We start from the raw sequence: 17,798 nt of genomic DNA, 5'->3' as shown, positions 1-17,798 counted from the left end.
ACACACACACACACACACACACACACATACACACACACACGAGCATAATTTCTGGCTAAGCTAACATACATCTCTTCTCTTCTGAGATTACTGAACTGGTAAGATGCTCAGCATACCCTATCATACCTAGATTAATTGTCATCTCTATAGTTTATTTCTAGTGGCTGCGTACATAAAGCTCATAAAGTCATGTGCTGACAGTCCCTTATTAACCTTTGAACATTCCAAGACTAAGAAAATGAAACTAATAGTTTATTACATCATCTGTATGTAGCTGCATGTTATTTTAATGTGAATATGAATATATGTGCTATGGTTAAGGAAAACTTACTGAATGATGTACAGAATAACAGCTACTGAGGTCATCAATTGTGGTTCTCCCTACACTTCTATCCTCAAAGTTAATGATATTTTAATTAGAGATGTCAGCATATAAATATGCTGACTTAACCTGTATTTTGAGATGTAAAATCTATGGTATTTTAATACTTATCTAACTAGAAAAGACATTCATTTACTAACCCATCTTGCTTTAAAAATTTAAACCAAGGAGTGAAAGCAGAAATACAATTAGTGGATTTGTAAATGACTTGTTTGTTATTAGCTAGAATTATATTAGGTGAAATTTAAAATTTTATTCAAAAGTAAGACCACTCATGATGGTATTTCATATCATTGCAGCACAATTGAGCTCATCACCCATCTAAGCCATTTTAACTTTTTGTATGGTAGTCTTGACTACCTACTTTATCTGTTCTCCTAATGTTGAATAGTCAAATCAGGGAATCTCTCTAGAATAATCTAATTAGCAAATGAGTACTAAACTATTTTTCCCCTTTTCATTTTCTACCTTCCATACCTTTTGTACGTTTCCAGCTTTCCTTTGTCTGTAATATTCAACTCACATTTTCTGTCTTTATTTTTAAGGACTGCCATCAAGTTTCAGGTATTGTTTTTTTAATCTCTGCTTTTATTTTAAATGCCTTTGTTTATTTTAAATGCTCCTTGCTTTTTTTTGTCCCTAGCTGTGTGATTTACACCAAAATAATCTCAGAGTTTATCTTTATTCAGCTATAAAATGGAAATAATATACCTGCCCTATCATACTCAGCAAGGTCTTATAACAGCCAAATAAGATAATTCATAACCAAGTGTTTAAAACTATAAACACTATACAAATGTGTAATATTAGTATTACAGCACAAACTATGTACAGGAGATTCCAACTTCTTTTGCACTTTTATTTTTTCCAATTACCATTTCATCAATACCAAATACTTATTGTGCAGCCACACAAAGATTATATGGTTAAGAATGCTATATTTAACAAAGTCGGAAATGTGTAATCTTCCCTTTAAGATCTCATAGCCTTAAACTTCTTTGACAAATCCAAATTGAATTTTTTAGGAAGTCTTTTCTTGGCTCCAAGGAACTAATTCATTCTAGGTTCTGGAATCAAGAAACTAGAATTAATATTTGAAAATCCAATGCAACAAGATTTTATTACATCTAAAAAATACATAAACCAAGTGCTTAATGAAAATCGTGAATTTCTTATATGCTTCTTCTTTTATTGTTGTCTCTATCAGTTTATTTTAAAATGTAATACTGATCTTGTGATCTAGGTGCATTACAGATTCATGGACTGAAGTAGGTTTCCTCAAACTGGTCACCAACTTTCAGCTTGGTAGTGGCTGCTGTGGGGATTAGTATCACAAAAACAGATTTAGAAGGGAGATAAGATGCTGAAAGAAGAAGAAAGATGTAACATATAATAGAATGAGGGGTATTCGACATTAGTCAGTAGGCATATCAATGAGATTTTGATATGCCTTTCCATCCACTTGTCTTTTTTCTTGGTGCATTATTTTTAATGGTTTTTAACTCTCCATTAGTGCCACATCTCACTTTATTATTTGTTCGTGGACTATGTAGGGAGTCTGCAGTTTTATATTTCAAAATGTTTGCCCTTTCTGCCCAGTGGTTTATTGCATTACTGCCATCATTCTCTGGCTTCAATAAGGGAATGGCATCTGTCCTCTCAATCTTAAAAAGGGCAGCTTAACAAGTGCATTCAACTAAGCTGTATCTTTCCATCTCATAGGAATCACCACGGTGCTGACAATGACAACCATCAGCACTCACCTCAGGGAGACCCTGCCAAAGATCCCGTATGTCAAAGCAATTGATATTTACCTGATGGGTTGCTTTGTGTTTGTGTTCCTGGCTCTGCTGGAATATGCTTTTGTAAATTACATCTTCTTCGGAAAAGGCCCCCGGAAAAAGGGAGCTGGCAAACAAAACCAGAGTGCCAATGATAAGAACAAACTGGAGATGAATAAAGTCCAGGTAATGTATTAAATATTCCTAAGCCTTAACTGGTTTGGCTCAGTGGATAGAGCATTGGCCTACAGATTGAAGGGTCTTGGATTCAGTTCTGGTCAAGGGCATGTACCTTGGTTGCAGGATCCATCCCCGCCTCGGTTGGTTGGGGTGTGTGCGGGAGGCAACCAATCCATGTGTCTCTCTCACATCAATGTTTCTCTCTGCGTGTCTTTCTTTCTCCCTTCCACTCTCTCAAAAATTCAATGGAAAAATATCCTTGGGTGAGGATTAATATTCCTAACAATATTCTGAAATTTAGCAGCAGCATGGTGCTCAGGGCTCCCACAACAGAAAAAAAAAAATGTTAGTTTGCCTTTAATAAGGCTCAAATACTCCTTCATTTTACGTAATTGAGAACTGAGGATGGAAGAAGTTGAGTTGATGTTTACATATATTAATATCACACCTGGACTTAAAATTCAACCTCAAGTTCATTATTCTTTATTCTAAACTACATAGTTGTAAAACTATATGCAAAAGAACCATTCCAGGTCTACTTGATACATAAATGAGAACTAAAGTGAATAAGCACTGTACTCTGGAAGTGGAAATGAGACAACAGAGCACAGTGGTCACAAACACAGATTGGAATCAAATTGCTTGTATTAGATTCCCAGCTCTGCCAGTCACTGGCTTTATAACTTCAGGCCAATCAACCTATGTAACTCCTCGTCTAATGTCAGTTCTCAATGTCATCATCCATAAATGGAGATGATTATGGCATACCTATGTCACAGACTTGTTATAATGACTAAATAAGATGTTTTTTAAGTTCATTATTTAAAACAAATCCTGGAACATAGTAAGTACTCAGTAAGTATTAGCTATTATCATTATATACAAGATATTGTCACTCTTTTTCTTTTGCTGTTTATTGGTAAATCTTATGACTTATACTCCCAGTGGGTGGAATTAAATTAAAATTAATGCACTGTTTATTCTTTTAAAACATATCTGTAGTCTCATCTTCTATGCCATTTTTTTTTGGAATCAGTTTAAAATTATGTACATTGAAATACTGTATTCACTACAAATTGTTTTCAATACGGCACACAGGCGGCAACTCAAATATCCATTCATTTAACCAGTGTTCTGAGCACTGCTCTGAATGAGACAAAGTTCCTTGCCCTCATAGAGTTTAGAGTCTAACATGGGAAGACAGGCAACATACACACAAATCAGCATTAAGAGGATAATTTCAGGTATAGGGATGTGCTATGAAGAAAGTAAAAACAGTAATGGGGATGAGAATGGTTTGGTTCAGGTTGAGGCAACAGGGGACTTTAATCAGGTGACTAGGAAGTCATCTTTGAGAAATTATCATTTGACCTGAGAAATAAGAAGCAGCAACCATACCCTGTTCCATGGAGGAAATAAGACCGAGGCTCTGGGGCAGGAATTGCTAGGTGTTGTAAAGTCCTGAGAGAAAACCAATGTAGTAAGAGCACAGTAAGTGAGAGAGAAAATAGACTATGAAATGTGGCTGGAGAATCAGGCAGAAGACAGACTATGAGTCTTCAAGGTGTATCTTCATGCTCTTTCGTAGGATCTCAAATTTGGACAAACACTGCCAGATAATTAGAAAGTTATAAGCAAAGAAAACATGTAGACTCAGCCACATGGTCAAAATTCAAACCAATGCATTCAAATAAATTTTTATTTTTGTGTGAAACACTAAACTTGATGCTAACAGAGAAGGAATAGGCATGATACTTGCCCTGGAGAATCCTCTAATCTTGCTGGGAAAGAAAAGTATACTCCTATGAGGTGATTGGATTGTAAAATGAGCTGGATGGCAATTATTTTGAGGAATATATCTGAAAGGAAGAAGCTTCCCACTGTCTGATTGCAGCCCTAATAGCTTTAGAAGTATTTCAGCCGTAGTTTTCAAGGCCACCTCTCTTCTATTCCCATCCCCATCTCAGTTGCCTTGTAACTCTATTATCTAGTACTCTGCATAGCTTGGAATGTGTGTTAACTGATACATCATAAAGAAATGCCTTACATAAAGTGGCATAGTAGAATGGGTAGGAAAATTCAGAAGATATGAACTGGGTAGACACTTAAAAGATAGGTAGAACTGTGAAGGTACAAAGGAGAAAATGCCCTTTCATTGGCTAGAAAAGCAATGTTCTATAGAGAGTAATTAAATGGAAAGGTCAAGCAAACTGAAATCTATTTATTTCAATAAAATAAAAAGATTATAAAACGAATTTTAACCAATTTTGTGGGGCATTTCCCATGATTCCAGACCAGGATATGAGAATTTTCTAAGGTGCTAAGGAAAAAATAAAGGCAGGAAAAAAAACTTAATATATCATATCATATCTAGATGTATAATATATATTGCTCTGAAGAGAACTTACTGACTGGCTAATAAATAATTTAAATGTTCCCATCTAGCTAAGCCAGCTGGGTCAGTTGGTTGGAGCATCCTCCTATACATCAAAAAGGTTGTGGGTTCAATTCCTGGTCAGGGCACATTTCTAGGTTGCAGATTCGATCCTTGGTCAAGGTATGTATGGGAGGCAAATAATTGATGTTTATTCTCATATCAATGTTTCTCTCTCTCTTTCTCTCACTCTCCCTCTCTCTCTCTCCTCCTCTCTCTCTAGTATAATATATATAATATAAAAATAATGAACTATTGATACATGCATCAACTTGAATAGCTCTCAAGGGGATTAAGCTGAGTATAAGATTACATATTGTATGGTTCTAATTATCTAACACTCCTGAAATAAAATTATAAAGATGGAGAATAGATTAGTGGTTGCCAGGAGTTAGTGATGGAGAGAAACTGGGTGAAGGGTACATGGAACCTCTGCTATTTTTGAAACTTTACAGGAATCTACAATATTTTTTTAATGGTTAAAATAAAGACCAAAGGAAAAGATTAATAAAATACATGAAGAGATGGCGAGTCTCAGGAGAAAAATAAAAGAAACTATAACAAAGAACCAATGAAAATTATAGAATTGAAAAAGAATTAGATGGATTAGCACCAGATTTTATCAGCAGAAGAAAGAATTAGTAAAATTGAAGACAATATTGGCCTTATCTCAACTTTTCCAATGTACCAGTTCTTTCCGCAAATGCTACTACCTCAAGGGATGCCTTAACTGACAACCTTCTGTTAGTTTACATTAGGTATCCTTATTATTCATCCTCATGGCTTCCTGTGCTCTTCCTCCATGGGACTTACCACAATTATCTATATAATAAGAGCCTAAGCGACCGTTACAGCGGAACAAACCAGAATGACCGGTGGCTATGATGCACACTAACCACCAGGGGGGCAGACGCTCAATGCAGGAGCTTCCCCCTGATGGTCAGTGCCCTCCCACAACGGGAGCACCGCTCAACCAGAAGCCGGGCTCAGGCTCACGGATGGTGAGTGCAGCAGCGGTAGTGGGAGCCGCTCCTGCCTCCGCGGCAGTGCTAAGGAGCAGTGAGTCAAGCGGTAAGGAGCAGCAAGCAGGCAGGTGGTAAGGAGCGAGGGCTCCCAGACTGTGAGAGGGCACAGGCTGAGCTGAGGGACCACCCCGCCCCAGTGCACGAGTTTTGTGCACCCGACCTCTAGTGAGTATATGTTTATCTGTGTAATTATCTTTTAATGCCTAACTCATTATTAGAGTACTAGAGGCCTGGTGCACAAAATTCATGCACGGGGGGGGGGGGGGGGGAAGAGGGTGTCCCTCAGCCCAACCTGTGCCTTCTCGCAATCCAGGACACCTCAGGCAGGGTCCCTAGGCCTGGCCGGTGATCAGGGTTTATCAGGGCTTTCCTTCCCCCAGCTGGTATCAATTGGCCCTGCCCCTGCCACTTGCCATCTGTGTAGCGCTGCCCCCCCCTCCCTGCCACTGGTCGCCTCCCTCTGCAGGCGACAGGCGTGGGGTGCGATCACTTGGCTGACCTGGGCCTCCCGTTATGGGGCGATGGATCGTGGGGTCCCCAGATCAATCGCCATGCAGAGGGAGGCCCTGCCCACCTGCCCCAGTGCTGCCGGCCTGGTATCCTGGGCCTCCCTCTTTGGGGCAATGGATCACAGACCCCCCCCCCATTGATTGCCCCACAGAGGGTGGCCGGGGCCTCCCTCTGCGGGGCAATCGTGGGGCGATGGCAGGGCCCCCCGACCAAATGCCTCACACCCACCTTAGCTGGCCTGGTGCCAGTGCGTGTCATAGAGTGGTCGTCCAGAAGGTCGTCCGGATGGTCGTTCTGCTGTTAATTGTTCGGTCAATTTGCATATTACGCTTTCATTATTATAGAGAGGCTTCCCAGGGGTAGGCACCCTATTATGTTTATTGTTCTTTCCTGGAACAGAGAAAATACCAAATAGTAATTGTTCAAGACGAGTTCTTAATATCACACTAGGCATTAAGTAGTACATCATAATGTCTTATAAAATCCTTATACTAGTATAGTCATAAAAGTAAGAAAAAAAGACTATAGTCCCCTTTAATTTCTGCCCTTTCTTACTGTTTCTATTGCTTTGATTTTTAACATTTCCTAAAAATGTTTTATATCAATCACTGCTATTCTTTTGGAATCACAGTGTCATTTGACTTCAGATAGATATAATCTTTAAAGGAGTGTCATGGCTAAGTTTTTGTAACCTTCTTCACATTTGTATGGACTAATAACACAGTGTTTCCATCTCAGGTGACTTATAATCATCCCTGCAGCTGCTCAGTTTTTCCAGATCCCAACTTCCTTGTCCTCTTCTAAAACCAGGGGCTCAGACAGACAGTGTGCCAATAACAATATAAATGCATTACTTCATCTGTTCAGTGTATCATTTCCAGGAGTGAAGATAATAATGCAACCTGTGTGGTATTTAAAAATGTTACCCCCTGGTTGAATTTTAAAAACTGGAAAACATTAGATTTTTCCTTTCATTTAATGGTTCGTTGATACTTTTCTTTCCTTTTAGATACTTGTACACAGTTGAATTCAAATGACATATGTGCTGTGGTCCCAGAGAATTTTCATCTGAGGGCTCCCTAATATTTGCTTTGGTACCCCGGAGCATAGAGTGGCATTGATCATTTATTACACGTTACTTTTGATGGCCTTGGCTGGGCAGTCATGTCAAGGGGTAGCTGTACTGAAGCCTCAGAAGTGCTTGCTTTGTCTTTATTTATTTTGCCACCAGCAGCACTGAAGCATCTTTTTATATGAGTACAGATGCTGAATCCAGACATTAGGAGAGTTTCAACCTCCAAGGTGATAACGGCTGTAGATTCATGAATCCCTCAGGCATCATTTGAAACTAGAGATGGTATTTAGAGTTTTGAAAGACACATTTCACAATGCAATGAGACTGTAAGGAAACCACTTCTGGTTCTGGGCCACTCTTATCCTAATCTGGAACATATATGGTTGTATCTACTGGCCGTATTGCCTGCCTATTTGCCAACAGATCAGCCTAAGATTAAATGGTTGTTGCATGGATGATCTTTGATCAGAGATAGATTCGAAATCATTTTAAGTCACAGAGGACATGGGTAGGATCTTCCAAATGTGCATTTGCAACCCCAGAAGTAAAAAAAAAAACAACAACAGAATTTTCCCTTCGAATTAGTTATTGATACTGTAATCTGGACTCTTTTCTCCCATTTTTATTCTCTGTGGTGAGTCATCTACATTTTAGACACCTACACTTCTAGACAAATTTGTAAATGTAAATCAGCTTTGTATTATGACTAATTCCAAGGTACAAAGTGTATATGAAAGTAAACAGCTCTCTCCTTAAGTCTAGCTTGCAACAGCTGGATATCTATACTAGCCTTTGAGCCTAGGCCCAGGGCCCCACATCACTGCATCACCCTCAAGCCAACTAGGACACTTCCCTCAGCCTTTGATGAAACTTTAACTATTCTGACGAGCATCTTGAATTGCAGATAAATCTGTGTTGACAGTTCATGATCTTTGGTCCTCAAATCCCTGCCCAAATCTGACTTGGTTCACTTTTTGTTTTTCGGTCTTTGCTGCTTAATCCTACCTAATTTTGACAGTCAAATGTTTCTAATAATTTCCAAGTCTACTTCTCTCTCTCTCTGTCTCTCTCTCAAACACACACACACACACACACACACACACACACACACACACCCATCTCAACCATCTCATCTCATTTGTCTCTTTCTCTTTCTCATTTTCTATCTAGTGTCTATTGCTTATTTTCTTCTACACACAATTAGGATTATTTTGGTAAGCAAGAAAGAAATCAATCTTACTTAACTGGCTTAAGAAAAAGAAAGGGAGAGGAGGAATTTTGAGCCAGTATAACTGATGGGTTCACATGTGGCTATATCCACACATTCACACGGTGTCATTAGAAAGCACCTCTCTTCATCTCATAATCCTGCTTTCCTTTATATTGGCTTTATTTACAGTAGACTCTTCTCACATGGTCATCCCACAAAAGTACTTTCTTACATCAAATAATTACACTTAAAAAGTCCTAGCATAGAGTCATATTCGCAGGACAAAATTAATTCCTCTGACCAGGAAGATGAAAAACATGAAAGGCTCACGTTGACATGAGGGTCCCTGAGGCTCACCTCAATAACATGCACCAAAAGAATGTCAGGGCAATGTTTTCAGGAAGGTGGGATAGTATCAGGTATGTCAAAGCAACAGGCATTCACCACAATCTATCTCAGACTCTCTGCCTAAAGGAACAGATCCAGACTCCTTAATGTGGGATACAAGGTCCACCCAGTTTCATCCTGCTTTCTTCTTTTGCCTCATTCCTTCTCCATCTCCCCTTCACCAACAGCAGTTGGCTCCAGAATTAGAACATAATTTTCCCAAATTGCCATGTTTTCACTCTGTGGAACCTTTGTTTTGGCTTGTTGCCCAGATTCACCTCTTGACTGAAGTTTTCCCTCATGCCTCAGGCTGAGTTGGTGCTCCTTCTACAGTTTTGCAGAAGTCCTGGGCCATTGAAACTTAAGCAGAGCTCAGAGAGATGGCTCCAAGTCTGAGTTTCAGAGTTCCATATTCTTCAGACATTTATCAGCCCCTCCTTTGGAGTATCTCAGGCTTGGTTCTGGAAGAGCAAGGGGAATATACCATGATAGACAGCAACAGCAACAAAAAAGCAGCTGTTCTCCTAGAACTTATATTTCACTTGAGTTCATCAACAAATGTGTAGATACATGATCTAATGGTAGATGGTGATCATTGTGGTGAAGAAAATGATGGGAAGCTAGCCAGGTAACAACCTGGGCAAGAGCACTCCAGGAGAGAGGGAATAGCAGGTGAAAAATACCCCGAGGACTTAAGGCATCAAGGGACAGCCAACAAAAGGACAATATGACTGGAGCAGAGAGTTCAAGGGGCAGAGTGGTAGGAAAGGAGGGCAGAGGTGCCCGCAGAAGCCAAATCACAGGGTGCTTTGTGGATTCAAATGGGAAATAGGGGTTTTAGTCTATGTCTTGGGAAGTAGCCAGAAGATCCAAATAGAGGAGTCATGATCTCTATTGCATTTTAAAAGGATAACTCCTTTTCTAGAGAAAAGACTAGAGGGCTCATTCCTGGAAAGAGAAAGATCAATTATGCATCAAGAGTTGTGGTCAGAATCTACTTCTCCAAAATAGAGCCATTAGGATCTGCTAATACATTGAATGAGAGAAATGAGGGAAATAAAAAGATCCAGGATAAATGTGTCTACCTGAGCAATGTTCTGGAAAATGGACAGTTGTTTCATTTTATCTTCATCTTTTATCTTCTCTATTTCTTGAATAATATATGCAGTGTTTAGGTTTATGTAAGTTTATGCTTAACCTTTTATTGCTTCTAGAAATATTAAAGTTCCCACTTCTGCCTGTAGTTGTCAAGACAAGTAAAGAGACATGTAAATCATCTCCAGCAAAGCCTCTGATTTCTTTTGCAACCTTTCCCCCAAAAAAATTTTTTTTAGGAATTTGAGACCAAGGGATTGAGGGTGGGCAGCCCTGGTAAGAACAAATGAGTAACAGCAACAGTGTAAATGTGGTGCCTTATAGGAGTGGGATGGGCAGATGGAAGCTGGGCGGTGTGGCTCTCTGTTCTCTGCAGGGGAAGTGGCCATTCCCCTGGACAGCTGCATTGTGTAGACTGCAGGCTTCTGGAGGGCAGCTCAGTCTGTGGCCAGCATCACTTCACTCGGCTTCCTGCTCTGTACTTCAGACTCACTTAGTGAATATGAATCTAATTGAATCGGTTAGCGAGAAGGAAATGATTTTCTGTTTGCAAAGTAGATTGAGCCTGGAGGTATTTCTCAACAGGGCTTTAAAACTGCCACTGAAAACAAGATTATATTTTATTCCAATTACACTGAAATGAGTTCTGCTATGTTTATATATTTGAAATATCCGGAACAATTATATTCAGTGAGTGGCAACATTTTTCACAGCCTAAGGCACTGTTTACAGGATATTGTTAGGCAGAGAGGAGAGGATGAGAGAGACAGAGAGTGAGAGGGTGGGAGAAAGGATAGACCCAAGCTAGAAAATGAATTGCATGTTTGCATAGGGTTTCCATTGAGGGATAAAACACAGCCATCAGATCAATGTTTTATGGATTTTTAGACATTTAAAAATCACCCTTATGACGAGGGTGGGGGTAAGGGGGAGAGATCAACCAAAGGACCTGTATGCATGCATATAAGCCTAACCAATGGACACAGACACCAGGGGGGTGAGGGAAAGAGTGGAGGGGAGTTATGGGGGGGCGGGGGGCGGATAAGGACACATATGTAATACCTTAATCAATAAAGAAAAAAAATTTTTTTAAATCACCCTATGAATTTTGCCCTACCCTTTCTATCACTCAGGGTTCTCCAGAGAAAGGAAACCAACAGAAACAGAACAAACTTACACACAAAAAGAGATTTATTTTAAGGAATTGGCTCATGTGGTTGTGGAAAACAGCAAGTCCAAAATCTATAAGGCAGGCTGGGAACTGGGGCAGGATTCTACGTTACAGTCGTGAGGCAGACTTTCTTCTCGTCGCACAACTTCAGTTTTGCTTTTTTTCCTCTGACCAGTTCTATTTAAGATGTTAAGGCTTCACATAGTTATTATATTTTTATTGAACTATAATCATCATACAACATTATATGAGTTTCAAGTGTATAAAATAATGACTCTATATTTGTAGATATCATGAAATCATCACAAATCTAATTAGCATCCATCACCAGACATATTTACTGAATTTTTTTTCTTATGATAAGAACTTTTGTGATCTCTCATAGCAACTTTCAAATATGCAATATAGTATTAGTAACCATAGCTGCCATGCTGTATATTTCATCCCCATGACTTATTCTATATAATAAAAGGCTAATATGCAAATTGACCGAACGGCAAAGCGGCCGGTTGCTATGACACACATTGACTACCAGGGGGCAGACGCTCAATTCAGGAGCTGCACCCTGGTGGGTCATTGCACTCCCACAGGGGAGCACTGCTCAGCCACAAGTCGGGCTCACAGCTGGCGAGCACAGCGGCAGTGGCGGGAGCCTCTCCCACCTCCGCAGCAGCACTAAGGATGTCCAACTGCTGGCTTAGGCCCTCTCCCCGCAGGGAGCGGGCAGGGAGTGGGCCTAACCTGTCAGTTAGACATCCCCCGAGAGCTCCCAGACTGCCAGAGGGTGCAGGCTGAGCTGAGGGACCTCCCCTCTGAGTGCACGAATTTCGTGCACTGGGCCTCTAGTTTATTTATAACTGGAAGTCTACCTTTTGACTCCCTTCACCCATTTCATCCACCCCCCATGCCCCACCTCTGGCAATTGCCAATCGCTTCTCTTTGTGTGAGCTTGGGTTGTTCTGTGTTCTTGACTTTTTGTTTTTTGTGCAATCATTTGGTATTTGGTATCTGTCTTTCTCTGTCTGACTTATTTCACTTAACATAATATCCTCAAGGTCCATCCATGCTGTAGTAAGTGGAAAGAGTTCATTCCTTTTTTATGGCTGAATTATATATATACTAGAGGCCCAGTGTATGGATTTGTGCACATTGAAAGGAAATTAATTAGAAGAAATATTTTAGAGGCCAGGGAGGGACCGTGGGAGATTGGCCAGCCAGGGAGGGACTGCAGGAGGGCCCCAGGGTGTGTCTAGCCAATCTTGCCCAGTCCTGATCAGCCAGACCCCAGCAGTAAGCTAACTTACTGGTCGAAGCGTCTGCCCCCTGGTGGTCAGTGCACATCATAGCAACTGGTTGAACAGTCAGACACTTAGCATATTAGGCTTTTATTATATAGGATAATTTATTTACTCATCCATGGACACAGGTTATTATAGTAAACTAGAGGCCCAATGCACAAAATTCATTCAAGGGGTTCTGAGGGCTGAGGGAGCAGCCCCGACTGCTGCCCCGGCCACCGCCCAGCCCTTGCAACAGCAGCCCCACCTGCCACCCTGGCCCTCGCAGCAGCAGCCCCAGAAGGACGTCCAGTCTAATTAGCATGTTACGCTTTTATTATTATAGATACTGTTGAAATGAACATGGGGTACGGATATCTTTTTGAGTTAGTGTTTTCTTTTTCTTCAGCTAAATACCCAGAAGTGAAATTGCTGGGTCATATGGTAGTTCTATTTTTAATTTTCTGAGGAACCTCCATACTGTTTCCCAGGTGATAACATTTTTCTCCCTAAGAATGTGAGCACCCACAGTTCAAGGACTTGCCTGTTTTGTTCACTACTTTCTTCCCAGGACCATGTGTCCTCAGAATTTAAAAACAATGGTTGTGGTTGATAAGCACTGCACTGCAGGAAGGAAGGAAAGGGTCCCCTACTCCATGTCTCTGCAGTGAAACCCCAGGCTTTCCTGTATATTTGAGCCCCTCCAAGGTTTGCCTGTGGTCAGGAGGTCTCAAGGTTAGGTATCATGGCTTTAGCCAGAGGAAATAATTATGGACCTGCACAAAGATTTAGCTTGAATTTGTTCCTCGAAGGCTTGTTTACATGACACTACAAAAGTAAAACAAGCCTTCACATCTAACAATATATTAATTCAATTATAATTTATCCATATCAGCTATTAATAAATTATATCACAGGAATACTTATTAACATGGAAAGATTACCAGGTTATGTTGCTAACTGACAAAAGCGGGCTGCAAAGCAAAATACATCCAGAGAACCTGTGTGTGTAAATATATATGCACAGAAAAAAAGAATGGGAGGCTAGCAAGATGTTAAAAATAATGGACTCTGAAGTGATAAATGGATATTTGCTTTTTATTTTTTGTTTCCTGTTTCTAGTTTTAAAAGTTTCTATGTGCCACCTTTGTAACAACAACAAAAAAATACCATATGTGTATATACATACATATAGACAAACAATTTATGTATATATGGCTGTTCCCCAAAAATGTATACACACATTTTGAATAATTATTAAGGTAGTGTTTATTAAAATAAATCTTATTTTCAAAATTTAGCTATCAGCTATTACAGTGTGTATACATTTTTTGGGACACCTTGTATGGATTTAATAAGTGGTAGTTATTAACAACAAGCATAGCATATAAATAAAAATTAAATATAAATACAAGTATAAATATATAGTTTATGCATATATACCCACATACACGTGTTTTGTGGGTAGAGATCAATGGATGGATGGATGGATGGATGGATGGATGGATGGATGGATGGATGAAGATAATGTTAAATAGATAGATGATAGGTAGATGATGATAGATGATAGATAGATGATAGATAGATAGATAGATGATAAATAGATAGATAGATAGATAGATAGATAGATGATAGGTAGATGATGATAGATAGATGATAGATAGATAGATAGATGATAGATAGATGATTGATAGATAGATAGATAGACAAATCGTCTCCAGATCCAGGAGGCACGCAGAGCAAGATGGCTAGTTGACCGTGTTAAAGGAACCCCATGTGGTGTCATCAGTTACAGGTTAATGAAAACAAGCTAATATCCCAGCAGTTGTGCCTGAGCGTGTTCTTTCTCCGTCAGGTCGACACCCACGGCAACATTATCCTCAGCACCCTGGAAATCAGGAACGAGACGAGCGGCTCGGAAGTGCTCACGGGCATGAGCGACCCCAACACCACCATGTACTCTTACGACAGCGCCAGCATCCACTACCGCAAGCCCCGGGCCACCCGCGAGGCCTACGGGCACCCGCTGGACCGCCACGGCGCGCACGGCAAGGGGCGCATCCGCAGGCGCGCCTCGCAGCTCAAAGTCAAGATCCCCGACTTGACTGATGTGAATTCCATAGACAAATGGTCCCGAATGTTTTTCCCCATCACCTTTTCTCTTTTCAACGTCGTGTATTGGCTTTACTATGTACACTAAGGTCTGTCCTAAGGGTTCGGAAACGGCTGCTTTCCTCTTTTGAGTTTTAACCCCACAGGTCCCCAGCAGCGAGACTGCTGTGTTTCTGAGGTAAGAGATTCAGCCATCTAATTGGTTTTAGGTCTTGCATATCAATTTTATTACTGCACCATGTTTACTTCAAAAAAGGAAAACAACAACACTATTTTTTTCCAGTCTACTGTGGTCCAGGTTATCAGCTCCTTGGAGCTCTGTAATTGCCATGTTTACAAACACACACGAAGGGAGAAGTTAGATAGGCAGCTCGTGAGCAGTCCTTCCTAGTTGCCCTGATTTTATCATTTTTTAAAATAAGAATGAAAAGAGGGCCTAGTTCTCTGTGCAAGCTGCTTCCTGGTAAGCTGTAACAGTCTCATACTGCCAAAAACAACAACACAATTTCCAGGATCTCAGAAGAAAAAAAACAAAGCCATTGACCAGTTACAGATTTCCAGGAAGGAAACAAAGAGGAGCCTCGAAGAGAAAGACTCCTCCCACCCCTAATTCTCACGGAGCAGCGTTCTCAGCTCCGTGGAAGAGGCGGGAGGACTGGCAAGCACTGGTGGAGGTCTTGCAAACCCAATCTTGCCAGTTTCACCTCACCATTGAGCCGGACATTCTGAAAAATGCTTCTTTCTCAGACTTCCAGGCTGATTTAAGATTAACATTAGAATCCAACCTGGTAACCATTGAGAACATTTTTCCTTTCTTCTTGAGAATGAGGAGTTTGGGGGTTAATTACTTTTTTTTTTTTTTAACTATTTCAAATGAACAGCCCTGAACTCATTCATTAGCCTGGAATCACTTGACGCTGACATGAAGCCATGCCATCACATTTCCCTGGTTCCTGCTCCAGAGAGAGTGAGAGGAAGGGGATGGGAGAAGAGGGCTTCAAAGATGGGGATCGTTGCTCTTTCCATGAAGAAGGCAAGACTTATCTGCTGTGAAAAGGGTGCCTGGGCAGTTACCTGAACTGCCAAATTTTAAATCAAATAGTATATATTTCTTAGCCTTCCAGAGAGCAGTTTCTAATGGCGATAGGCTAGTTGCACCAGCATCAACTGGCACCTTGTGGCTCTGCTCTCTGAGCTCTGCATTCCAAAATATGAAACAATTGCTTCCGGAAATGCACATTGCACCCATTTTTGTGTCATACTTTTCAGAGGCCAGATTTCTATTTTAAAGGAAACCTTCAAAAAGGCAAAACCACAGACAACAACGACAAACGCACTGGGCCTTCAAACATTTACACCAGACCCTAGCGACACCCATTAATCACCGTCATCACTGCTCTGCCTTATCTCTGTTCATAGATTACTTTGGCCATGGTCATCATAGAAAGGGTGTCTCTCAGTAGCCCAGCACATGATTCTAAATATGTCTAACCAGCTGCAGATGAGATTCATACCATTTTATGTCATTAAAGACCCATTGCTTTTTTTTCTTTTTTTCTTTAGCTGAGCATCAAAGAATTCCATATGTTGATTTGCAAGGTGGTGTGAAACCCTGAGTTTACCAATCAATTATGCAGGTGTTTGGGGCCTACTTGTTGGGTGTAAAATAAGGGTTGAGGAAATAATAGGATGATTGCCTCACTTGAAGACCTGGGCTTTCTCCCTAAGGCTGTGATGAGGGTCCATGTTTACAACAGCATCAGCTGTTAGAAATTATAGTCTGCATCGAAAGATAAGGCTGAATTCCTATTGATGAGCCCAAGGAGAGAGTTGTAAGGTATTCTTCTAGAAAGCAAGAGGAAAAGAGAATCCCAGAATAAATGCATGGTTATGGCTATAGTTAATATACACTAGTAAAAATGTGAAAACTCTGGTTTAACTGGGAAAATTATCTCAATGGTTTCATAAGAAGTTAATAGGATATGGGGACCAAATTTTCATTCAGATTTTCATTGTATAATCACAGTCCCCCGGTCAAGGAAATCTTTAGCTTCTGGGGATAAGTGATCCATTTTGAAACTAATTAGTTCCTTGGCAGGTGAGATGCTCTGCCATTGTAAAAATCCCCCAAATGACTGTAAGGTTAATATTTCCAACGACCACCCAGGAACCACTGTGTAGCCATCTATTTTAAACACGGAAAGGGAGACTTTCGGCTAATGCCTAACAGGAATAAATCATTCTGATGTCAAAGCTCTTTAAAAGTTTTTAGAGATGAAATGCTAAATCCGAAAGGAAGTATCCGTAATCCATGTTCCTTAACAAAACAATGTTTCTTTATCTGTTTAGATCATTCTTCTTGGAAAAGATTGAGGTAATTTATATTTTTATTATTTTTTTATCTTGCCTTAAAAGTCTAAAGAATTTTATGCTTGTAGGTTAAAATGTATCTCTAACAGGGAAAAAAAAAAGAACATTTTGAATTCTTATATATTAACCTTTGTAAAATGTAAAATTCATAAGCCTGAATATTCCATCGGGCGTGAAATGGTGTCACTGGACGGCCCTCCGGATGGGAAGGGGTCCCAGCCACCATCGTGCAAGTCCTGTTAAATAGCTCTGATTTCAGAGGCCGAGGCAGCCGAAAAAAATGAAGAAGCTGCCATATTTCTGTTTAATGACCTCTTTTCTGACTTCTTTCTTCTGGACGCCTCCCAGCTGAACCCTCCCCTCGTTGGACCCCTCCCCCTCTTCCTCCAGGCTGAACGGTGCCTGGAAACATACCCTTCCTTCTCTGCCTTGTTTTGCCCAAAATGATATTCATAAAACATGAAAGTTGTTAGACATTCTCAAGTGCCCTCACACCGATCCTGTTCCGGAAAGATTCAGACCAATGCCTAAAACAGGGGTTACTGTTCAACTAGTATTCGGTTATTTTCTTTTTGCCATGAAAATAGCCATAATCTCCTTCATTACTGAAGTGGCAGCGAGGCTGAAAATTGTATGGACTCTCTTATGCTACAGTCATGGCCAGGGGACCCCATGTTCACAATCCACAAACTGTGACCTATATTGTGTCATAAATGTAACCTGTGAAACCCCGCACGCATCCCATCTTTCACTTGACAGTGATGACTACACATCCATCCCTTCCACTCA

At 40.5% G+C, this 17,798-nt stretch overlaps 1 protein-coding gene across 1 annotated transcript in view; it reads left to right on the top strand.

Moving 5' to 3' along the window:
- Nucleotides 1-17,093, top strand: part of GABRB1 (gamma-aminobutyric acid type A receptor subunit beta1) — a 378,953-nt gene extending 361,860 nt beyond the window's left edge. Inside the window, exons 8-9 of the mRNA XM_080663833.1 lie at nt 2,105-2,349; nt 14,383-17,093. Coding sequence (XP_080519959.1) covers nt 2,105-2,349; nt 14,383-14,727 — 590 coding nt within the window. The 3' untranslated portion in view covers nt 14,728-17,093. The remainder of the gene's footprint in view (nt 1-2,104; nt 2,350-14,382) is intronic.
- Nucleotides 17,094-17,798: the final 705 nt, after the last annotated feature.

Source organism: Plecotus auritus, assembly GCF_963455305.1.
Source record: "Plecotus auritus genome assembly, chromosome: 1".
Classification (NCBI taxonomy): Eukaryota; Metazoa; Chordata; class Mammalia; order Chiroptera; family Vespertilionidae; genus Plecotus; species Plecotus auritus.
This window is presented reverse-complemented; position numbering and strand designations above follow the sequence as displayed.